This window comes from Pyrgilauda ruficollis, unplaced genomic scaffold (assembly GCF_017590135.1).
Source record: "Pyrgilauda ruficollis isolate IOZ18807 unplaced genomic scaffold, ASM1759013v1 scaffold157, whole genome shotgun sequence".
Classification (NCBI taxonomy): Eukaryota; Metazoa; Chordata; class Aves; order Passeriformes; family Passeridae; genus Pyrgilauda; species Pyrgilauda ruficollis.
In genome coordinates, this window is record NW_024514432.1 from 736,305 (window position 1) to 760,105 (window position 23,801).

General features: G+C 53.3%; 1 protein-coding gene across 2 annotated transcripts; it reads left to right on the forward strand.

The window, feature by feature from the left end:
• Window positions 1–17: 17 nt before the first annotated feature.
• Window positions 18–23,801, forward strand: ITGB3 (integrin subunit beta 3). 2 transcript variants are annotated; one of them, XM_041461883.1, is made up of 15 exons: window positions 18–215; window positions 5,166–5,251; window positions 9,371–9,563; window positions 11,515–11,767; window positions 12,477–12,639; window positions 13,878–14,039; window positions 14,192–14,287; window positions 14,453–14,542; window positions 14,929–15,063; window positions 15,704–16,133; window positions 18,307–18,529; window positions 18,800–18,900; window positions 19,022–19,141; window positions 20,143–20,309; window positions 21,125–23,801. In XM_041461883.1, the coding sequence occupies exons 1-15, from the start codon at window positions 158–160 to the stop codon at window positions 21,191–21,193; spliced, it is 2,346 nt and encodes a 781-aa protein (XP_041317817.1). In that variant the 5' UTR covers window positions 18–157; the 3' UTR covers window positions 21,194–23,801. The 2 variants fall into 2 exon arrangements, with proteins under 2 accessions (XP_041317817.1, XP_041317816.1); XM_041461882.1 differs by lacking the exons at window positions 20,143–20,309; window positions 21,125–23,801 and adding an exon at window positions 19,946–20,120 and having other exon boundaries at window positions 25–215.

Consider the following 23,801-nt stretch of genomic DNA (forward strand, 5'->3'; position numbering starts at 1 on the left):
CAGTTTCCTCCGGCCGCCCCACTCGCCATGTGTGTCATTCACCCAGCCCTATGATTCATCTTCTCAGCCGCTAAAAGCCTCCAGCTACTCCAGAGCCGCTGCCCATCGCTCCTGGGGGGCTGGTCCACGCAGTGCCCCCACCCGGGGCTCAGAGAAGATGGGTCAGCTCTCCGTGCCGCTCGGGATCCTCCTGCTCTGCGCTACTGGCAGCTGGGGTAGGTTCGCTCTGTCGCTTGTGTCACTGCTTATAGCCATTTAGTGAAACTGTAGCCTGTTACTTCTACAAATCCCAGGACTTTCTGCCTTCCCAGGGTCTGTGATTTCATGGGAAAATCACTCGGAGGGGGAGCTGGCAGCCTGAGCTGCAGCGCGTTCCCACATAGGAAGCGCTGCTCACGCCGGTCGGGCTTCGTCTGGGTCGGGGCCAGGAACTTCTCAAGGATGTTATAGAGTCAAGACATATTTTGGTGGGTTATTCTTATTGGATGTGGTAGATCTTAGTGGATCTACCTACTCTGTGTTTGGCTCTGGTTACTGGTTTGTAATGCAATGACTGGGGTGTGACTTGGGCTTCATCCTTTATAAACAGAAAATTCACCGGGAGAAATCACGTCAGGTAATTCCTCCCTGTGCCAGTACATTTTAAGGGCGGGGGGGAGGGGGCATTTGTGTCAGCATTGCTGTCCTGTGTTATTTTTCTCATGGGTTTTTTAATGCTTTTCTTTAAGAAATCTGATTTCTGGCATCATATGATCTCAGGATAAATGTAATTTGTGTTTTTAAATAGTTTTCCAATGTCAGAAGTACAGAAAAGCCTGGAAGAGCATTATCTCCTCCCCAGGTGTGTTCCTAGTCACTCAGCCTCAAAGGGAATCTAGAAACTGCAATATGGTGATTTATAAATCGGTCACATTGTTTTCATGGCCAGACTTGGAGTTTGGGGCAACATTGTTCTGTGGAAAGAATTCCAGACTTTAGTGAATTCCCAGGAACAGCCTGAGGCTCTGATCTGCTGCCGGATGGAGCTGTCATCAGTACAAGACATGGGATAACCCCTGCAGGAGTTTGAGCTCACAGAGCTGCAATTTGGGGCTGTGCACCTATCTCTGGTGCCTGTGCTCAGTTTGGGGCATCCCATTTCCAGGAAGATGCTGGCAGGAAGGGAGAGGCTTGAGACAAGAAACACCCCCAGAATGGTAGGGTGGGGATCTGCCAGAAAGCCCAGATCCTTATCACTTAGTCAAACGGAAAGGCTGGAGAGGATGTGGTTTGTACCTTTATCAAGTTTCCTCAAATGTCTTTATCAGGTTTTCTCTGTGCTCATTCTTGCTCAATTTGGCAGAGGGGGAAAACAAAGTGTGGCTGCTCCTGCACCACTCGGAGGGTACTCTGAGTGCAGACTGGGACTGAGTAATTTTCTCCAGTCAGGACAGGGTGATGCTGAGCCACAGACGTCTGGGGTCTCTCAAGTCCATCACTTCCCTAAGTTCAATCCCAGGCTGGATAGGGCTTGGAGCAGCCTGGTCTAGTGGAAGGTGTTTCTGCTCATGGCAAGGGGTGGAACTGGATGGGTTTTAAGGTCACTTCCAATCCAGACTAGTCTGGGATTCCCTGCTTTCACCTCCCTCAGGACCACAGCTCTGCCCAGCCCCACCTGGGTGGTTCCCATCATTATGTGCAGTTTATCTCTCATTTCCTTGTATTTCAGGATTGCTTTTTTTAAAAAAAACTGGAGTCTTTAGGATCAGCTCATTGTGTGAAAGCAGCTGCTATCATAGTTAAAAAATGCAGGTTTTGTACTTGGGTTTATTAGTTTTTATGGCAAGGAAAAAAGCTCCAAATATGGGGGGAAAAAAAAGTCACTAAAAATACAGAATTTGTTAGTATAGGCTGTACTGGGATGGTGTTGACCTGCTCACAGCCAGGTAGTGTCCGAGTCTGGGAAGGACTGCCAGGCATTCACAGGGCCAAAACCTGAGAGAACTCCAGCTGCACATCCTCCCCATCTTTCACATCCTCCACCTCCTCCACATCCTCCACTTCTGCCCATCTGTGCTTTTGTTCCCACATCCTCACAGGATCCCTGCTCCCACAAAACTCTCCCAACACTGCATCCCTGCATCCAGCCATGCAACCAGTACTGGGAATGCCAAAAAAGGAACATTTCCCTGTGGTGGGGGTGTGCAGTTGCCTGCTCACAGCAGGACCAGCCTCATGTTTGGATGGTCATAACTGCCCAGGTCCTGCTCCATCCAGCCCCATGGAAATGCAACCAAGAATGGCCCTGTACAGTGCTGGAGATTGGTTCCAAGGAAGGGAAGGATCCTCCATCCCCAGGAAAGTGTCTTGGTCATGGAGTGATGGACACCATAGGGACCACAGGGCTGTGTGAGTCTGGGAGCAGATACAGACCTCCAGGGAGCCCCAGGCAAAGCCACCAGCAATGGCACGGTGGCATGATGTGACATCAGACCCCAGGGCAGCCTTGGGAATGGCAGCATCCCTCCCACAGGAACTTCCCAGCTGCAGCCCCACCTGAGCCCATGTGCGGCTCCCTAGCCATGACAGTGCTCTGCCTAAGTCTATGGCCCTCATTCCAAAATCCACCAGATTTACAGAAGACTGGATTTACATCCCCAGCAAAGAGAGGGGACAACAGATAAAGAACCCCTGGGTTTTGGGGTGGCATCAGAAGGAGAGGAAAGGAAACCACCAGGGTCCAGGGGCTGCACACAAGCAGGAGGTAATTTGTACCAAGTGGTGAGGAACAGATGAGCTCAGAGGGTCCTGGGCCTCCTTAGCCTCAAGATCAGATTTCATGGCATGAGGAGGCACCCTGGGGCTCTGCCAGCAGACATGACCCTGGAATCCTCCACATGGAGTTTTAGTGGAACCTGGTCTCATTGAGACCGGGCTTACCACTGCACAGGGGAAACTGAGGCAGGGAGTGGCTGAGGGACTGGGTCAAGTCACAGGGAAAACCTGTTTGAGGCAGGATTTGGACTGGTGAGTCTCATGTTCCAGAGCCCTCATGGAGCCCTTGGCAGCTCTGCCCTTGCCCAGCAAGGTGGGTGCTGGGGCAGAGCTAGGTGACTAAACCAGATAAAACCCCCCAGGAGGGGACAAAACCCACACTGGCATTAAACAGGAGCCTGGACCAGCAGTGTTGCTGGTGGCACTCTGTGCTGTAACTGCCTGAGCAGAGCTGAGCAACCACGGTTATAAGCCAGCAGCTAGCACCACATGAGGGATGTGAGAGTGGAAAGCAGGGATACTCCTGGCTTGTGGCAGGCGGGTACTTGGCACCTCTCCCCATCAGCTGTCATCCTGGTCCAGTATCAAAGAGCCAGGGCTCCCCAGGGACCTGCAGATTTGGAAGCTGTTTCAGTGCTCAGGCAAGTGGCCCCGGGGTTGGCAGCTCTGAGCATTTAGTCCAGAGCACCTGGAGCTGCCAGGGCTGTTCTGTCCCTGAGGCTGTCTGGGCAGTGCCTCCCTGCTGCCCAAGCTGAGCTGGCTCCCAGCTGCACGGCACAGCACAAATCCACGGCACGTGCTCTGGCTGCAGCCAGCGGCACTTGGCAGGGCAGGAGGGATTTCACATGGACACAACAGGAGCCAGTGAGAGTCGTGGGAGATGGTGCTGTCATTGCTATTTTCAGAGAGCCCTTTGCCTTCCCTCTTCCTAGCCCTGTCCACCCAAGGATCAGTGTTGCTGCTGGCACATGGCTGAGGTGCAGGAAGTACTGCAGACCAACCTGTCACTCTTCTGGGCAATGTTACGTTTAAAATCTGTCCCATCCTCACACGGAGCCAGGTATTTCAGGGTATGATGAGAGCTCTGGGCATGGGTCCTGCCCCAAAACTGGTGCTAAGCAAGGCACTTGGGCTCAGCCTTTAGTTCAATCTGGGACAAGTGGGAACTGCAGGTGTCATATGTGTGATGGGGACACTCTGGGGCACATCCCCAAGCAGCTGCTGGCCCCTGGGACAGCCACAGCCTGTGACACCACCCTCCAATAGACACACACAGGTGTGAACATGTGTGTACACTCCCTGGCTACGTGCCAGCAAGCAGGAGTGCACGGTGCTGTAGTTGTGGTTCTGCTCAAGGATCTGATGATGTTGTTTCACCATTTCCTCTTTCTGCTCTGTGTTCCCTTTCCTGTGGTTGTGGGACACCGCTGGGACAGCCCTGGGCAACCATGGGGGCACACAGGGCAGAGGGGAAGGCCCTAGTGCCCACTGCTCCCCGCCAGCATCCCCCCAGGCTCCCCACGCTGCTGTGTGTCCCAGCCAAGTGGATACTTGGCTGCAGTTTTCTCTGCCTGGGGAATCCTAAAACTGCTAAGATGCTTGTGCCCGGGAGGGAGGAAGAGCCAAGGGTGACGCCACGGCAGCGATGTCCCAGCCACTTGTCACATCGGCCGTTGGCAGCAGGAACCGCAGGGCCACCCACTCTGGTCTGTGTCAGAGGAGCTCCTCCTGCCCCTGGGCTCCACAGGTATTTTGTGGCCCTTTAATTCTCCCCCACAGGCTCACTGGCCTCTGACCTTCAGGACTGGTAGCAGCAGGTATCTCCCAGAGTCCCCACAGCCTCTGACAGAGCCCAAGCTTTCCTGGGACATTGGTGCCAGCCACCACCAGCACATTTCTGGACTTGTGCCCTTTCACTCCCCTCCTTTCCCTGGATTTGAAGCCTAGCCAAGACCAGCCACTGAGTTTAGTGTCTGCTCAAGGTGTCAACAACCACCCTGGGTCAAGGTGATAGGAAGAGGCAGACAATCCCTGGCAGGGCTGTGGGTACCACCCTGCACCCTTGGGAATTCACCCTTTCCACTCCTGCTGCCCCAAAGTGTCTGCAGGAGTGTCTGCAAGGATACATGAACCCCCTGCCAGGGGGCTTCACTCCAACACCCATGTGATGCTGCAGGGGTGAGAGGACCCTTTGAGGAGGTCGCAGGTAGGGAATGATGCTCAGCCTTGGGCAAGATGAAGCCCAGCTCATACCAGGTTGGAGACAGCAAGGAGGCAACATCCAGGGTTTGAGATGGGAAAAGGGATAGAGAAGGGCCCTGGTGGAGCCCTGGCTGCTCAGAAGCTGGTGGCTGAGCACACATGTGAGTTTGGGTTCTGTGGGCTGTAATTGCTCTGTTTTGCTGTTTCAGGGGGCAACATCTGCACCACCCGTGGGGTGAACTCCTGCAAGCAGTGCCTGGCTGTCAGTCCCCTCTGCGCCTGGTGCTCTGCTGAGGTAAGAGCTGAGGCTGAGAAGGGCCCTGAGAAGGGCAGGGGAAGAACCTTTGGGATAAGTCTGGTTTACAGCCACAAGCTTAGTCTCCATCTGTTCCCACTGTAAACAGATTCTTTAGTGGCACCTGGCTCAGAACCTCAGCTCAAGGCACTTGGTCAGTGGGCACTGCTTCTGCCCTGCTCCAAAAATATGCCCCTTATCTGGGTGTGTTGGTGGGAGCTACATTGAGCTGGCTGGGAAATTGTGGTGTTTCCACTAGGAATTCACTTTATCTTTCAAATAATGTACATTTTAAAAGTTGGTTTACTTTTGGTTTGCTTCTTGGAAACCTGTTGTAAAGCGCTGGCTGAAGAAGCCTAATTCCTGGAAGGGCTGAAAAGGGAAGGGGGCCTGGAAGGTCTGCAAGGAGGAATCAAAAATACTCATCAGAAATTAAAGGCTGGGTTTTAAAGCCTTTTTCATTAGAAATAAGGGGAGAAGACAAGGTGCCTGGTGTTGGTGTACTAAGCTAAAGTGGATGTGAGTGCTCTCGAATCATATTTGGGTAGGTGAGAGCCAAGCAGATCTGCCACGTTACCCTCCAAAAATGCTGCCCTGGGGGTTAATCCATTGGGTAAGAGGAGGGAGTTTCCCAAGGGGATGGGAGAGGAGCCCCAGGGCAGAGCCAAGGGAGGTGATGGGGATGGGGAGAAGTGATGAAACTTTCAAGGCTTTCCTTGCTTTCTTCTTCTCTATCCTTGAAGACCCACTTCTATCAGCTGCAACTGTGCCCCTAATGCCCACTGGGACTTGGAAAAGATCTGGGAAAAGTGATCCAAGCTGGGAAACGCTGCTCGATCATGCCAGCAATTGTCTAATGCTTTGGGGTCAATGCATATCCAGAGGGGAGGCCTCTGGCTTGCTGCCCATCAGATCTGACGCTTGGCATGTGGTGTGAATAAAGATGTTTGTGCCCATCTTATCTCCCGCAAGGAGTGGCTAAAACATGCAGCTTGATAAGGGGCCTGGCTTCCCTCTCCATTCCCCCCTCCGTGGGCTCTTCCTTCCCAGCCGCTGATCCTGGGCTGCACTGGTGGCCTGACGGTGCACAGGGAGCCGTGATGGGTTTTTTTCCTCCAGAACAGCAAAGGCTTCCAAAAAAGGAAATATTTCCAGTGCTGCTCGGAGCTGCGCTCCCGGCAGACTCGGCAGGAGTGAGGGAGCCGTCCTGCTGCGAGAGCCAGCCCCCGAGAGCTGCGCTGTGTGCTCTGCTCAGCAACTCTGCCTCCAACATCTGGACCACGTTGTCTTAATTTAGCAAATGAGGGTTTTTTCTGTGGGTTTGTTTAATTTCCCTAGGGTGGGGGAGGGTTCTGATACTGCACCCCCCCGATTTTTAAAGGGACAGTGCCCATATTTGTGCTCCTTCTGCTCCCACTACAGCCCTTTTCCACTCACACTGCCTTCCCAAGGAGCCTGGGGTGATGATTTACTCCTGCTCCATTCTGGGTTTGAATTGGAGAAGGATTTCATTGTGGTTTCTTGTGATCACAACCACCCCTACATTGATGCAGAGCAGAGTTGAGTTTTATTTATTTTTCAGAAACCTTGACTACTCTTACCAGCAAATAGATGTTCTCATCTGCTTTTCTGGAAAAAGCCAGCCAAGCTGTAACACTGAGACATATCTCTAAAACCCCTTTGGAGATTATGTGACCAGCCTATCAGGATCTGCAGGATTTCCTCCAGCCTCCTGATTTCCTTCAGGGTTTCACCACCCAAAATGTCACCCACTCTGGGTCTCTTGGAGGCTAGACTGGACCAGATTTGGATTTCAGAGAAGCTGCTGGAAGGTTTTAGCTTAATTTGTGGAGGTATCTGTGCTCTGAGCACTCCCAAGAGCTGTCCTGCAGAGAAGCTGATGCTGCATGTGGTTGTGTCTGAGATGAAAACAGAGATGCCCTGGGGAATACACAAGTTCCCACAGGCTGCCACCCTGGGAGCTCAGGGATGGAACTGGCTCTGCCAGAGCTCTGCCTGACCCTGCCCTCACTAATCAGCTCTGGAGGCAGTGATTGGGATAAAATAATCAGGTTTGCCATTCTGAAGGGAGTGTGTGCAGATGTTTGCTCTGCAGTGGGGCAGAGGGCAGGGAGAGCTGGCGAGCATCTCTGGGAAGGGCTGTGGGATTGCTGGGATAGAGAGGGTGCACACGTGTCCCCACAGCTCCCTGCAGGGTGCCATCAGGGCTGTGCTGACAGGGAATGGGTTTCTCATGGATGAAATCCCTGTACTGTGAGTTTGTCACCAGCAAGCTTGGGCTGCCTCCTGGTCACTCCTAACTAGGGCTGTGCCCCAGGTGTTGCATCAGTAAAGTGGCAGAGCCTGGGGTCAAAAACTGGGGGCTGCCAGGGCCTTGTAGCCAAATGTCCCACTTTTGTGGTAGTTTTTTGTTGTTGGGAAGGCTCCTGTAAGTCTTGAGTCAGTCACTATATTTAGGACTCCAAAGAAAGGGGAAGGATGCAGCCCTGGGGTTAAACAGTTTCTCCATGGAAATCTCACAGCAGGAATGATGCTGTAAATCCCATGAGGCCTCTGAGCTCCTGGGAGCTCCCTAGGATCTCCAGGTATCACTGAGCACCATGGTTAAAACCCACCTGCCCAGCATGCTTTTCACCCACATATTTTTTCAGTGATTTCCGTGACTGGGACAGGAATGTACGTGATGATTGATCGATCTGGAGTGAACCAGCCACCCCGTCCCACAGTAGGGAGCTCTGTGGAGTAAGCTCATGGGTGGGTGGGTGTGAGGGAGCTAATTTGGAGGGATGACTCGTCCTCCTCTCTGTCAGCACACTGCCCAGGCGGGGGCAGGGTAGGAACACGCCTGCTGATGTATTTTTTGGCTTTCGCTTGGCCACAGTTTCCAGAGGGCTGTGGGCCAGCCAGGGCCTCCTGACAACATTTGTGTTTTTCTACTCGTTTGCATAAAACATACAAATTCATCCCTGGGTTCAACCAGCCTGAACCCAGTTCAGGGCATTTGATACCCTGCATGGGAACCTCTCTGGCGCTGGAAGGCTCAGCAGTGGATTCCAGCATCCCAGGAGCAGGGAGGGCACTGAACCAGCCCCACCAGGACTTGTGCCACTTCCCTTTGCTGCAGGAAGAGGCTGTGGTGGTCCTCTGCTGGAGGACTCTAATATAGAAATATTTGGGCTGAGGGAGGGAGGTAAAGAATCTCTTTGGAGGGGAGGGCAGGTGCTCCCTCAGCAGGAACATGAGGCAGCAGATCACAGCAGTGTTGGGCTGGGAGAGAAATTCTTCCCATATTTGTCTTCATAAGCAACCAAAGGAATAGGAACCCTCCTGAATGTTCTGTGATAACGCAGAAGCTTTCTAGGAAAGGAGGGACAAGGCTGGAGCTCACCATGACTCCACACTTTGTGCTTCCTACCCCTGACAGGCTCTTCAAGGCTTTTCCCGCAGCCCCAGTGCCTTTGCAGTCTTTCACTCCTTTTTTGGTTCTCCTTTCCCCAGTCAGCTCCATCCATTAGGAAGCTGGAGAGCTGGAGATAAGTCTGATCCACTTCCAGACAGGAACTGAGCACTGCTCTGTGCAATGAGCTCACCCACAGCGGACACTCTCCTTGTTCATGACAGGATTTCTAAGGGCCCATGTTGGAAAAAATGGGGGAAAAGGTGATTTGTCTTTTGTCAAAGTAGTAAATAATTTTAAAAGTCCCACACTGCCTCTATTCAGCTTGCCATGTTCACATCCTGCCTCACCCTCCTCTAGCCATCCCAGAGAGAAGGGATTTCCTTTTAGCTCTGCCAAAACCCAAACTTAAGGCTCCAGCTGCCAGGAGTCAGGAGGAGGTTGGCAGGGATCTGTTATCCATCGTTCCTTGGCAAGGGCTGATGGGCTCCTGCAGGAGTTGCTCCAGCAGGAGTTGCTGATCCCAAATTCCGTCTGTCTGCTGCCTTCCTCAGGCAAGAGACCATGTGCTCCAAGAAGCCTTTGATCCTGTTCTGGAGTTTGGTGTGATAAAGCAGGGGCTCTCCAGGGAAAAGGTGGGGGCCTTTCTCCTTCTCCCAGCATAGTCCTGGGAGGCTCCTGGCTGTGTCCCTCTCCCGCAGGTCTGGGCGCAGTCAACCCCTCGCTGTGACCTGCGTGCCAACCTCCTGCACAATGGCTGCAGGCAGGACCACATCGAGTCCCCCAGCAGCAGCGTCACCGTCCTGGAGGACCGGCCCCTCAGCAACAAGGGCTCAGGGGGGTCCACCACCACCCAGATGAGCCCCCAGAGAATACAGCTGAACCTGCGGCCAGGTAAGAGCCCCCAGACTGCTGTAGGAAGGGGAGATGCAGTGGGAATAACCCAAAGGGCTTAGGCACTGATTGAGCCATCACTCTGCCTCACTGGCCGAGGTGGTCTCATGTCCTTTGGGGACAAGGCCAGTCTGATGGCAGCACAGAATCCTCCAGAATATCTCTGGTGGGCAGCTGAGCTCTCTGATCGCTGTGTTCGTTCTCTTGCCTCAGTCCTGAGGTGTGTGAGGGGTAGGAGAGGATGCGACTTCAACAACACATGGGGTATTCTATAAAGCCGTTCTGAGGCACTGCTGCTGTGCTCAGAATGCCTGGGTGGAAGTCAGCTCATATCTAACAAGCCACAGAGCAGCTACCAGGGTTGGACTGCCACCAGATCCCTGTAATATCCCAGGCTCTGCTCAGCCAGGCAGGCTGGAGCCAATTAACTGCTCTGGTCCTTTGCCAGCATCCAGGAGTTTCAAGGATGCCAGTCAGGAGGCAAAACTATAGTGCACATGGCCTCTGTGCACATCCCTGGGCATGGGCAGGAGGAGTCCTGCCCCATTGGAAGGACAGCAGCCAGAGGAATCCCCACACAGTCAGGACATGGAGCTTTTAAGTGGCCCTTGTTCTCTTTAGCTCTGAAGGTTGTTGTCAGGAGGAAGGTGAGTATGCTGCTCTGAATGCTGTAAATCCCTGTTCCTTGGAATAAAGAGGAGAGACCCCCAGCTTGATACCATCTCTGCCAAACCAAGAAGGTTTGGCATAAGTCATCTGCCTTGACTCATGAACCAAGACCAAATCACAAAGGATAAAAGCAGGACAGGTCACAGCTGATGTTCCACAAGCTCAGAATCCTCATGGTTTCAGCTCAATGAGAACAAACAGCTGCTCTCTAAGCACAAAAATGGGACCCCTGGCTCCATGGTGAGTTCTCAGCACAGCTGGAGAGGGAATGAAGCTTTTTGGGCTGTCATAAATGTTGAAACTTTCTCCATCCTGAAAGAACATGGTGTGCAGATTTAGACAGAAATGTGAAAACAATAATAATTTAAGCTCAGTTAAGGCCTTTTTTCTCAACATATGAGGTGTTCCAACAAGGCTGCAGCTGTGCCCTGGGTTATGTTTCAAAGAAACCATTTCAAAGATCAGAAGAAAGGACCTGTGTCTCTTAAAAAGGCAGAAAGAAAAGGTCAACCCTAAGTGTTTTCAGTTTTTGGTTTGGTTTTTTTTTTGGGGTTTTTTTTTTTTTTTTTTTTTTTTTTTTTTTTTTTTTTTTGCAAAAGTCATCAAAACTGGGATATTTCCCAGAAGGTTTTTGGAGGTTTTTGTTTCAGTGGGAAATGTTTCACCAAAATTTTCTCAGAACGGGCTGGGAGAGCCAAGAGAAGAGGAAAGAACAGGGTTTGAGGAGAGTGCAGAAAATGATCAGAGTCCTTGGAAGCTGAGAACTCTGAAGAAGCCTTGCACCCTGCCTTGTGATCCCCTTAAGACCTGCTGCCCACACACTGGGGGTTTCCCTCACTCCATCCAGCTGTTCCTGTAGGATATCTTGAAAGGTCAACCCTGGACAGGAAGATCTGCTCATGTCCCAGCACTGAGAGTTTAGGAGAGCAGGAGACATAACCCCCATCTGCCATAGAATTCCAGAATGGTTTTGGGGTTGGAAGGGACCTTGAAGACCATGCTGTTCCACTCCTTGCCACGGGCAGGGACAATTTCCACTATCCCAGGTTGCTCCAAGTTCAATCCAACCTGGCCTTGGACACTTCCAAGGGGTGCACAGCACATCTCCTGTGCAAGCACCTGACTAAGAGCTTTTCCCCTCTGTCTAAGGATAATGTTCTCCTGCTAGAAGCTTTAACCATCCCCTTGGGTTCCTGCTGACCTCTCCTCGCTAATCCTGTGGTAAGCCCCCCTCCTCTTTCCAGGGGACGAGATCTCACTCTACTGCCCTGTCACTTTGCAGATGACTCCCAGGTCTTTCATGTCCAAGTGCGTCAAGTGGAAGATTACCCTGTGGACATCTACTACCTCATGGACCTGTCTAACTCAATGAAGGATGATCTGAGGAACATCCAGAACCTGGGCACAAAACTGGCCAGTGAGATGCGTAAGCTCACCAGCAACCTACGCATCGGCTTCGGGGCCTTTGTGGACAAACCCATTTCCCCCTACATGTACATATCTCCTCCAGAAGCCATCAAGAACCCTTGCTATGAGTAAGTCCAGGTTGAGGGAGTCCTGTAAGGGCCAGAAGTTGATGGGACACCACTGCAATGTGGCTGGAAAACCACATCAGTTGGTGAAGAATTGCAGCCCATAGAAAGGACCTGTGTTTGAGAGGTTCTTGAAAGGTTGTCTCCCAAGGGAAGGACAACTGGCTGGGATAGAGAAAAAGTGTGAGGAGGAAGGAATGGCAGAGTGTTAGGAACTGAATTCATCCCCCATTCCCTGTTCCTCTGTGCTACTAGGAGTGGGGGTGAAGTTGAGCCTGGGAGGAAAAGAGGGGAGTGGAGAAAGTGGGTGCCTAATTCTGGACAGGGTTTAAACCTTGGTGCAGTCTGTGTTCTGCTGGCACAGGGAGGAGGAGCAGGTCTAAATTAGAAATACCATTATCACGGGAAAGCTCTTGAGGGAAAAAAATTGCATCATGTTTTCAAAAGAAATGTTGAGGCTGGAAGAAAATTACTCCTAAAAATCCCAGCAGGATTGAAGCTGGGAGCTGACCTGAGCCCAGCATTACAGCCCATCTCTACAACATTAATTTTATTTAAAAGATCCTTCACCAGCCTCAGGCTCTTGGGGGGGGGCGTTGGGTCCCTCCAGCATATCCTGGGCAGGACCATGGAATGTGGGATGGCTGCAGGGCAGGGATGGGAGTTGGAAGAGCCTGATGATCCTTGTGCCCTGAGTGCTCTCTTCCCACAGGATCGGGGAAACCTGCCTGCCCATGTTTGGGTACAAACACGTCCTGTCACTCACGGATGAGGTGACTCGCTTCAACGAGGAGGTGCGGAAGCAGAGCGTCTCCCGGAACCGCGATGCACCTGAGGGCGGCTTCGATGCCATCATTCAGGCCACCGTGTGTGATGTAAGGGGCAGGAAGGCCTGGCTGGGATCAGCACAGGGTCACCAGGCTGGGCCAGGCGGGCTGGCAGGGACCAATCAATCCCTCCCAGACTGTAAGAGCCATAATGAGGGATGCGGGACTCCAGGCAGCTCTTCCAAATGCAGTTTATTGTATCCAAGACCTTACAGCAGTCCAGGGTTGTGGGTGACAGAGCCTGGGCCTACAGCTGTCAGCTGCAGCTGCAGGCAGGCCTGGAGACCCTTAGCTTAGGTTACAAATGCATTATATACTTTGCTGAGCATCTTAATACAGTAGAACCAATCTACACCTCAACTACAGCCTATCATAATTACTGTAATTACCATATTCATCTCACTATTCTCCAGTCACTAACAGTTAGTACATTACAGTTTAAGCTAGAAGTTGTTTTTCAGTTTTCTTGCAGTGGAAAATTCTGAGACCTTTTTTCTACTTGCAACATCAGCTGACTTGTTTGCTTGTGCTATTTTTCTGCTTGGTAAAAGCATCTTCTTGTTTGAGGTGGGTTTATCCTTTGCTCTAAGTCATAAAAACCCCTTTCTAACTAACATATCCTTTTTCTCCGTGGTTATCCAGTGAGACTGGCTCAGCAATTCTTTTCTTCTATATCAAAACTTGCTTCCATCTCTATTCCTTCTTCAGATTCTACATTCAAAAATCTTTCTGCCAAGCATACATATCTGTGAGACTTTCTTGTCAGACTTTCATGCTTCCCAACACCGGACATGATCGTAAGCCTTGTTGAGTTGTTGTATGACTGATTTCTGGAGAGGGTCAACATTCAAGTGAGACATTTCCAGCCCAATAGTCAAGGGAAGAGCAGGACTCTCATGGGATCATGGTAGGGGAGAGGAGCGGAGCAGGTGCTTGGGAACAATCCCATGTGAGCCCTGCAGTGACCAGTCCAGAAGGGACAGCACCTCCTGTGCCTTCACCTTGGTTTTGCTGGAGATCTTGTGTCCCTGAGTCATTAGCCACGTTGATTAACACTCTAACCAATTAAAACTCATCTTTCACCTACAAGCAGCCCATGGCCCCCTTACAGACCCCCCACTCCCACAGCACTTCCCTGCAAGAGCAATTGCCTTGGTTCCCTGTGCAGAGGTTGGTCTCTACAGCCAAGCCGTGACCCCTTGCACAAAGGCAGCAGTGGGGTGCTGGCACATGGGACTGCCCTCAGCATGTGCTGACACATGACTGGGAGCTGCCTTTCGCTGCAGGAAAAAATTGGCTGGAGGAATGATGCTTCCCATCTGCTCGTCTTCACCACGGACGCGAAGACCCACATCGCACTGGACGGGCGGCTGGCTGGCATCGTGCAGCCCAATGATGCCCAGTGCCACATCGACAAGGATAATTTCTACTCTGCCACCACCACACTGGTAAAGCCTGACCTAGGCATGGGGTTTTGGAGCCCAGAGCACCTGCTGGGTCCCATGGGATGGGAAAGGTGTTTCACCATGGTTGGAGAGCACGATGGGGACCAAGGTGGGGGGTGTACATGCTCCTAGGCTATAGCTCTACTCTTCCCCAGGACTATCCCTCTCTGGGCCTGATGACTGAGAAACTCTCACAGAAGAACATCAATTTGATCTTTGCTGTGACAGATACGGTTGTTGGCCTCTACCAGGTACCAGCTGCAAAGCCACCCTCCTGGGTGGCTGATGGGCCATGGGTGGCTGGACATGGCTTGGTGGTCTGTCCTATCAAAGCTCTCATGTTCCAGGACTGGGTTTCGCCCAGCCATGGCACATTTACCCATCACAAACAGACCTTGTTTATGATATTCCTACAGAACTACAGCGAGCTGATCCCAGGCACAACTGTGGGCACCTTGTCCAGAGACTCCAGCAACGTCCTGCAGCTCATAGTGGACTCCTATGGGGTGAGTGTGCAGTGTGATGGCCCCACAACAGCACTCTCCATAACAAAACAGCCACCGCTTCCCACTGCCAACAACCCACAGATTTGTCAGCTGCCCCAGTCCCAAGCATCCTCCTTGGAACAGCTGTGAGCATCTGCCTCCACCCATGTGTGCAGACACCCTGAGGGTGGGAGATCACTGTATTCACCACCTGTCCTTTCCAGTCTTGAAAACTTTTCCCCATAGAGAATGACACAGCTGAGGCTTGAGAAAGATTTGGGGCACTTGGCTCCTTTCCCATGTGCATGAGAGCATCACTGTGGTGCTGGGGGCAGGGGAGTACCCCACCAGGGCTACGCCCTGCCCAGCCTGTGCTGTGTCTTCATCACCCCTCTCTCCTTCCCTAGAAAATCCGCTCCAAAGTGGAGCTGGAGGTGCGTGACCTCCCTGAAGAGCTGTCCCTGACCTTCAATGCCACCTGCCTCAACGATGAGGTCATCCCTGGACTCAAGTCTTGCATGGGGCTCAAGATCGGGGACACGGTGAGGATCCCACTCATGGGCTTGGCTTTTCTCCCCTCTACGTAGCAGCACTGCCAGGTCATCTGTTGCTCTGCACCAGCACCATCTGCTTGTCCCACAACCTCCCAGGTGACACAGACCCTGGAATCTCAGCACTAGAGAGAGAGAGGTCCAGCAGGGTGGGTGCAAGGAGGAGTATGCTTTTTTTAATCTGCTGGATGCAAACTCTGATGTCTCTAGCTGAGCCTGGGCTGCTGCCCACAGGGCACGGGAACCTGGAATCATTTGGGTTGGAAAAGCCCTCTAAGACCATCAAGTCCAACTAACTGATCTCTGACAGGTCCACCACTAAACCATGTCCCTAATCACCATATTTACAGGTTTTTTGAACACTTCCAGGGACAGTGATTCTACTTCTTCCCTGGGCAGCCGGTGCCAGAGCCTGACAAACCTCTCAGTGAAGAAATTTTTCCTAATATCAAACCTAAAATTTTCCTGGTTACTGTGGCAAGCACATTATCTAGCCCACATTGTGCTGGGACAGCTTTGATAAGCTTTGATGAGCCCAAAGGGACCTGGTGGCTCCCATTTCTGAGCTCCTTAAGCTGGGGCATGGACTGGAGCAGGTACTGACATCCAGACACACACCTTTGCCCTCCAGGTGAGCTTCAGTATCGAGGCCAAAGTACGGGGCTGCCCCCAGGAGCAGCAGAAATCCTTCACCATCAAACCTGTGGGCTTCAAGGACAGCCTGACGGTGGTGGTGAACTTCGACTGCGAGTGCTCCTGTGAGAGCCACGCCGAGACCAACAGCCCGTCCTGCAGCCATGGCAATGGCACTCTGGAGTGCGGCGTGTGCCGCTGCAATCCCGGGCGCCTGGGCTCACACTGCGAGTGCTCAGAGGAGGAGTATAACCCCTCACAGCAGGACAACTGCAGCCCTCGGCCAGGCCAGCCCCTGTGCAGCCAGCGTGGCGAGTGCCTCTGCGGGCAGTGTGTGTGCCACAGCAGCGACTTTGGGAAGGTGACGGGCAAGTACTGCGAGTGCGACGACTTCTCCTGTGTTCGCTTCAAGGGCCAGATGTGCTCGGGTGAGTGCTGGGCTTGGCAGTGAGGCAGCTTGGGGCTGTTTAGGCTGCCTGAGATCCTGGGCAAGGGAGACACCAGTCATTTTGGGGCTTGTCCTGTGAGTTGTCCCCAACTCTGACTTGTTCAGCCATGAATCTACCTGGTCTGAAGTGATGCAAGAGGAATTACTACCTTTTTGGCCACTGATATCACCTCCTGTGCCTGAGACCTGGGACTGGGGATGGGCTAGAAGGTTAAAAAGGAGGCCTGGTGGGGCTGGTGGGGACCAAGCAAAGCAGCTCTGGGGTGTACAGGGCAAGGACCTTGCGTGAATCATACAGCTCAAACACATTAGAAGTACTGTTCTGAAGAAGGAAACTCTAGGGTGGAGGGGGAAGGGTGGGGAGAGGTGGGTTTTATCCTCCACCCAGTTCTGGAAGACTTCCTATTGGTAAAAGTGTTGGGGAAGTAAATCCTCCCTCCTTGCTGGCCTTACAGCATCTCCCCTCCTGAATATTAATCTCTGCCACATGCTCCCAGACTCACCCTCTCCAGCCAAGCTGCTCTCAGTACTGGAAAGAAAGGACCAGCTCCTTGGGTTCTCTGGTTCTCCTCCCAGGGAAGAAGCCCTCCCGCAGAAACCCCATCCCAACATCAGTTCCAAATGTCCTGATATGCCAGGGCCTCTTTCCCACCAGGAACCTTCATTTAAGGTTCCTTCCACCCACATCTCCAGTAAACACTGAAGGTCTGAGTGAATTGCAGTGCTCTACCCATCTCATATATTTAAGGGATGTGAGAGAGGTGACAGTGCATAGGAATGAGGTATGAAACTGTGGCACATCCTCTCCAGGAGCAGAGTACCCCAAAACTGATTTAAGGGGGGAATGGGAGAGAGGTAGCCACTCCCATTCCTAACCCCAGCCTCCCTCTGTAAGCCCAGGATAGGTGGCTGCTAACAGAGTGTCAGAAAAAGACACCAATTCCCCACTGAAATCCCAAAAATCCCCAGGAAAACATCAGTGGCCAAAGTTGATTCCACTCTGCTGGAGCCTGGCCTGGATGAGATGAAACCTGGGGCTAGATGACACTCGATTCTTGCTCCCTGATGTCCCCATATTGAGTTTTTGAGATCCCACCTACCCCTCAGGACAACTTCATGGCTCACACTGCCTCTGTGCTGCTCAGATTGATCCTTTATCTTAACAGCCTGCTGATAAGGGAGGTGGAAACACTGGGTTTCCCCCACCCTGAGTAGTCAGTGTCCTCAAGGAGCCTGTTCCTGTTTGAACAAGGGCTGCAGGTCCCCAGGATGGGTGAGGGGCAATGATGAAGAGCTGCCCCTGGCCAGGGTGAGCTGTTAATTAACCTGAACTCTCTGACCCTGTTGAGCCACTTCTCCCCAGCCTACCCGTCTGTTTCCATGCCTTGTCACCCAGCGTGGCACTATTTTCCTGTGACTCAGCCCTAGTTCCTCATTAATGGGGTTATACATTTATTTCACATGCCAGTGCCTCCAAGGGCATGGCCGGGAGGGTGCCCAGCCGATCCCCTGCCGGGAGCAGCATTCCCAACCTGTCCCTCCCGCTGTGCTCAGGGCTTAGGACAGGTCAGCGCCTGCAGCTCCACAGTGTTTCCACCACTTGCCGTGTCTCCTCTTTGAGCTGAAATAAACCACAATCCAAATAGCTCCAGGGTTTGGCAGGATTGGAGCATGACTATCTGTCTGTCTGAGTAAACCAGTCTCAGTGAGCGTGTATTGGCCTTTTCCCAGCAGTCAGCTTTCCCTGTCTGGTCCAGGCCTGAGAAAGGAGTCAGACTTGGGGGCTTTGACCAGATGTCCTGACTCAATCTGAAATTCAAAGCCACAGAAAAAACTCGACTTGCTCAGAGACAGATCTGATGGAGCATCTCCAGTTGCTGCTGCTGGAGCTGAGGCAGCTCAGCCTGAAATGTGGGAGTTTGTTCTTGCTTGGGTGGGATAAGAGGAGTGTTGGGGACATGGTGAAGGTCTGGGTTTGGTGTGAGCTTCTCTGTGTCCCACCCCAAGGACAGTGCAAAGGAGTTGTCCTAGGTGGCCAGTCTGCCTTGCAGTGCCCACAGAAGATGAGCTGCCACTCTGGGTCATAGGCATCCATATGGGGAACTGCCTCTGTGGACACACTTAGAGTTCTGATGCCTTTTGGTTGTCCCCAGGCCATGGGCAGTGCAGCTGTGGGGACTGTCTGTGCAACTCAGACTGGACAGGAGACTACTGCAACTGCACCACGCGCACGGACACCTGCATGTCCAGCAACGGGCTGGTGTGCAGCGGCCATGGCTCCTGCGTGTGTGGCCGCTGCGAGTGCACCCAGCCCGGCTCCTACGGCGACACCTGCGAGAAGTGCCCCACCTGCCCGGATGCCTGCACCATCAAAAAGTGAGAAAGAGCAGAGGGCTGGGACAGGTCATACCACATTGTGGGCTGGCAGAGAGCTGGGATAGGTCATATTCCACTGGGGAGCTGGCAGAGAGCTGAGAAGGGTCATATCCCATCATGGAGCTGGCAGCACTGGTGGCAGGAGCTCTCACAATCTGCAGCCCGGTAGGGCTGGAACTGCTGTGATTTTCACAGCCTGAAACTGAAAGGTGTGACAGTTCCCAGAGGAGAGCATGGAAAAGCTCATGGTACTTCCCTCCTCTTCCACAGGGATTGTGTGGAGTGCAAGAAGTTTGAGCGGGGAAAGCTAGTGGAGCAGCAGTCCTGCAGCCGCATGTGCCGTGACGAGATTGAGACGGTGCAGGAACTGAGTAAGAGGAGACCCAATCCCTGTCCTAATACGTGGAAATCCAAGGGGCTGTGTATGCCACATGATTTCCCTCTATGTGTGCACCCCTCAGCATGGGGACTCTGAGCCTCTCCCTCTGGCAGGTGACAGGGGCAAGGATGCTGTGAACTGCACCTATAAGGATGAGAATGACTGTGTGATGAGGTTCCAGTACTACGAGGACTCCAGTGGCAAGTCCATCCTCTATGTCATCGAGGAGCCTGGTAAGACCCAGCTGCCATGCTTAGGCTAGGGGCTGCAGAATGTACTGTGCTGGGTTTCTGTGCAGAACAGAGGGATGTTGAGTTCCCTTTGTACCTCCCACTCCAGCCAGGCTCATGGGGCACCAGGGCTGGGGGCTGAGAGGGATTAAAGAACTTCTTTGTCCCCTCCTCAGTTCCAGCGGGCCATGATTTCCTGCCTCTCAGGTATCACATTTCCTAAGTTATTTCATCCCTTCATTGAGGCCAAGGACGGGGTTTCAACCTTCCCACTGCCCTGATCCTGTGTTTGACTTTGTGGGGGTGATTTTTCTTGGGAAGCAGATAAGAGGAGGCTCCCATCAGCAGCCCTGGGGTCTCCACTGACCTCAGCTGAGCCTGGGGCTGTGTGGCTGCAGATCCTTCAGAAGCAGGGCGGTGAAGGCAGCCACCAGCTCTCACTGCAGCTATCTGCCATGGGCAGCGTACAGCCCACACTTCCCAGCCCCAGAGCCAGATGGGAGAGGAGAGGCAGGGCAAAGGCTGGGGTGGCCACATGGCCCGGGGCAGTGTGCAGGGGGAGCAGGAGCTGTGGAGGCTCACACTGGATCTCCCTGCCCCCATTTGCCAATTCAGTGTTGACACACGGACAGAGGCGGGGGCAGGGTGTCAGTGGGCTGCTGGTTTGGGGCAAACTTCACAAGTACAAGGACTTGGTCTCCAGTGTCATCCCCCACTGTGGGCGAGACCTGTGAGGCCCCTGATCTAGCTCTAGGCTTGGGTGAAGACTCCCACCCTACAGACAGGTGCTCAGGTATTTTGGCACAGGTGCCCCATGGATGGGATCCTCCTTCACAGAGCCTGCTGTGCTCAGGGTAGAGGCTTCTGCTTGCTGGCAGAGGAGGATGATGCCCTCCTGAGACCAAAGGAGCTCCATGTACCCATGGCCAGGTAGCCCCAGAGCTGCTTTAAGTTGCCCTGGGAGTGCTGAGCTCCCCCCAGCCCTGCCCTCCTCTCTGCTCCAGACTGTCCAAAGGGGCCAGACGTCCTGGTGGTCCTGCTCTCCGTGACAGGTGCCATCCTGCTCATCGGCCTTGCTGCCCTGCTCATATGGAAGCTCCTCATCACCATCCACGACCGCCGTGAATTCGCCCATTTTGAGGAGGAGAAGGCCAGGGCCAAGTGGGACACGGTGAGGACCAGTGGATTGGGTGTGCTGGGCAGGAGCCCCAAAACCCCACAGCCTCTGCCTTGAGGGATCCAGATCCCAGTGCTCCTGGCATGAGAGCCCAGCTGCTGTCTGTTGTCCCATGTTATGGTCCTTAAGGGCCAGCTTGTCCCATTCCTCTCTAAAGCCTGGGATAATGTCCCATGCAGGACTCAAGGTGACACTGCCACCCAGGGCACCCCTTCCCTGAGCCTGCTGTGGTCCCAGGGGCTGTGCACAGGTGATAGGAGATGTCCTAGATTATTTTCCCCCCTCCAGCATATTCAAAGCACTTGTCAGCAGCACGGCCCCCTTACTGCTCGCAGCAGTGTTTCCATCCCATGAGTGAGGCAGAAGGTCCCTCCTGCCACAGGATGTGGAAAGCACTGAGGAACCCCGAGCAAAAGGGAGGGGGCTGGGACAGGACTGGTACCTGTCCCTCACCTCTCCTCCATCTCCTAACCCCCCACAAAGTGAAGGGATGGTGTGGGATGGGATGGGATCGGATGGGATGGGATGGGATGGGATGGGATGGGATGGGATGGGAAGCTCTTTCAAGAGGTCTCTCTCCTCCTGAGCTGCTGCTGCTTTTCCTTTCCTCCACAGCAGATTTTCCCTCTTCTGCCCCATGAAACGTTATGGGGAGCCATTAAACTGCTCATCCAAAGCCTTGGGTGGAGACAGGGATCCACCACTCCATGCTGAGACAGTGCCTCAGTTACCCCAGATTTTAAGTAGAACAAATGCTGATGCCAAGCACAAAGTGATGATGCTCTTTTTCATCTTCTTTCTTCCTCCAGACCCATAACCCTTTATATAAAGAGGCCACATCTACCTTCACCAACATTACATACCGTGGGAACATGTAAGGATGCCACATCCAGCACTGGCCATGGGATCAGCTGATGATCCATGGGATCTCCTGGAACCCAGTTTACAGAAGAGCTTGTTTGTGTCTGCCTGTGTGAATGACTGCATGTGATTTAACAAGTCCCTGACTGCCTCCAAGCCCTATTGTCTGTCACCCCACTGTAACTGCAGGGACATGCTTTCCATGGCAACCTCGGTCCTTACCTCAGCGGGTCGCTCGCAAAGCCACCGGCCCCCCCAAACACTGAACACAGAGAAATGGGATGATCTCTGTCAGTCTGTGAACTCTTTGGTGCTCATCGGGCCATGGGCATTTCAGGAGCAGCTGCTTGAACCACATGCTGAGCTGTGTTCTCCTCCACAGCGTGTGCTGGTGAAGCTCTGCCTGCTTGGAGTCCCCTTCTGCACTGGCCTCGGTCCCTCTGGGCACTGGGACCTTCTCCTTTGGGACAGAGCAGCTGCCAGCAGCAGGAGCCATCGCTGGCTTTGGGGATTCAGGACACTGCTCAAGCAGCCCAGCAGCTCCTTTCTCCTTGCAGCCATATGTCACTGGTGCTGCTGTGACCCAGGGTGCTAAAAAGCTGTACCCCGCATAACAGTGCCCTCCCTCGCTCCCTCCAATGCATTCAGTCTATACCACCTGCCAATTCCGTGTAGCATCAGCTGTGCTGGTACCAGCTGCAGCCTGGCTCAGCCCCTGGGATGGTGCTGAGCTCCTCCTGTCTGCCTCCGCTGTGCCCATGCCACAGCGCACATGGATGTGCCAGCAGCTGCTTCAGGAAGGTCATGACACCTGATATCCCTTGAGCCTGGCCACCTCTCTCCCCTTACTGTGTTTTTTGGACTGTGTAAAACTGCACCACCTCTGGACTTCTGTGTGGCTAAGGGTTCCAGAAGAGCAGGCAGGGAAGGGTCAGGCTGTGTCCTGCTGCCTGGGGTTGTGTGTCACCCGTGGAGGAAAACAAAGAGCTGTCCCAGGGGCAGTGCTGGGCTGTAACAGTGCTGCTGCCTGGTCCCTACCCTGCCAGAGCACATGGCTCAATTCTCCTCAATTGCCCCAAAAAGCAACAGTGACCTTGCTCCCATCGTGGGGTTGGCCCCAACGGCCCCAGCAGCGTGTTGGCTGAGCTGGTGGCCCTGTGTCCCTGTTCCCTGGCTGACCTGTCCCAGCAGTGTGGGAGCAGGGGCAGCAGTTGGTGCTGGGTGGGATCTGGGGCTGAACCCTGGAGGGGGGCCAGGGATGGATGGGCAGCACTAGAGTGCCAGTGATTCACATCACAAAAATAAAAATAATAATAAACAAACAAGAACCAGGGGAAAAAAAAAACAAACACCACTCAGACTACGATCAGTGTGGTCCCCAGCCTGTGTCCAGCTTTCTACCCTGAGGGCAGCCCCTGACAGCCCAGCACAACTAGGGGAGCTGGTTTGAGATGAGATGGGTTAACAGATGGCACAACCAGGGCAAACTGGGCTGTGGGCTCGCCATGGGGGTCTCTGTTCTGTTACTGGTTCCCTCCTCAGGGTCAATAACAATTTGGGGGTCACAAGGTGGGCCAAAGCCCACAGCAGACTATGGTACTGGCAGCACCTCACTCGCATGCAAGTGGAGTGAACCCCAGCATGCAACATCCTGTTTGCTTGGGTCTCTGACACCCCACACATGCCCCGTGCTACCAGGTGCTCCCAACCCACACTGTATTCAGGCACCTTGGGCAGTGTTCAGTGTCCCTGGCTGTGCCAGGCAGGGGCTCAGTGAGTGATTCCAGCACCCAAGTGGAATCTGGGCTTGAGTGGAGTTAGGCCCAGCTTGGTTTGGCCCCAGGCTGAGCATTTTGTCTACTGGTTGGCTCAGGGAAAGGCAAAGGCAAAGGCAGAGCCTGGCTACAACATGAAGAAGCAGGATGAGTTCCCCTCAGGCTTCCAGGGACTGCTTCCACTGGAGAATCCCCAATGATTCCACATATGCTATTCAGGCAGGAGACTTCCATTTCCCATGGAGCTGTGGGATGAGGCAAGACCCCAGTTTATCCCAGTTCACTGCCCTTGATGCCAGGGGGTATGGCTATTTGCAGGATCCATGACCACAAGGAGCAGCTGTTGGGAGCCGGGAGTGACTTTTTCCCCCCAAAATCAAGGCAGTGTCGCTGTGCCGGACGGAGTAGATGAGAAGGAGCAGTCGGAGGTCCCTCCTGGGGCAGGGCGTGGACTTTGTGGTTGCTCTCAGCTCCCTGGGAGAAGCCATTTGGGAGCAGTAGTAGGTCCAACCCTGCGGGACGCGCCGATTCGGGCTGCATGGAGGCTGTTGGAGCCCGGCACCACTAGATGGTGGTGTCTGTACGTGTTCGGCCCAAGCCTTCCTCCTTCTGGGCTGCTGAGTGATCGTCTCCCACACTGGGCAGGAACATTTGACCCACGGAGGTTTCTAGGGAGTGGGGACACCTTGAAACCCATCCCACTGACACAGCTCCGACAGCAACACTTAAGGCCAGAATTCTTTTTACTGCTTCTTTAATTCCTGGAAGCGCTGAAGTGCTCTTTGCTTGGACCCCATCACTCCTTTTGTAAACTGTTTTCTGCTAATAAACCCCAAAAATAAGCAAAGCA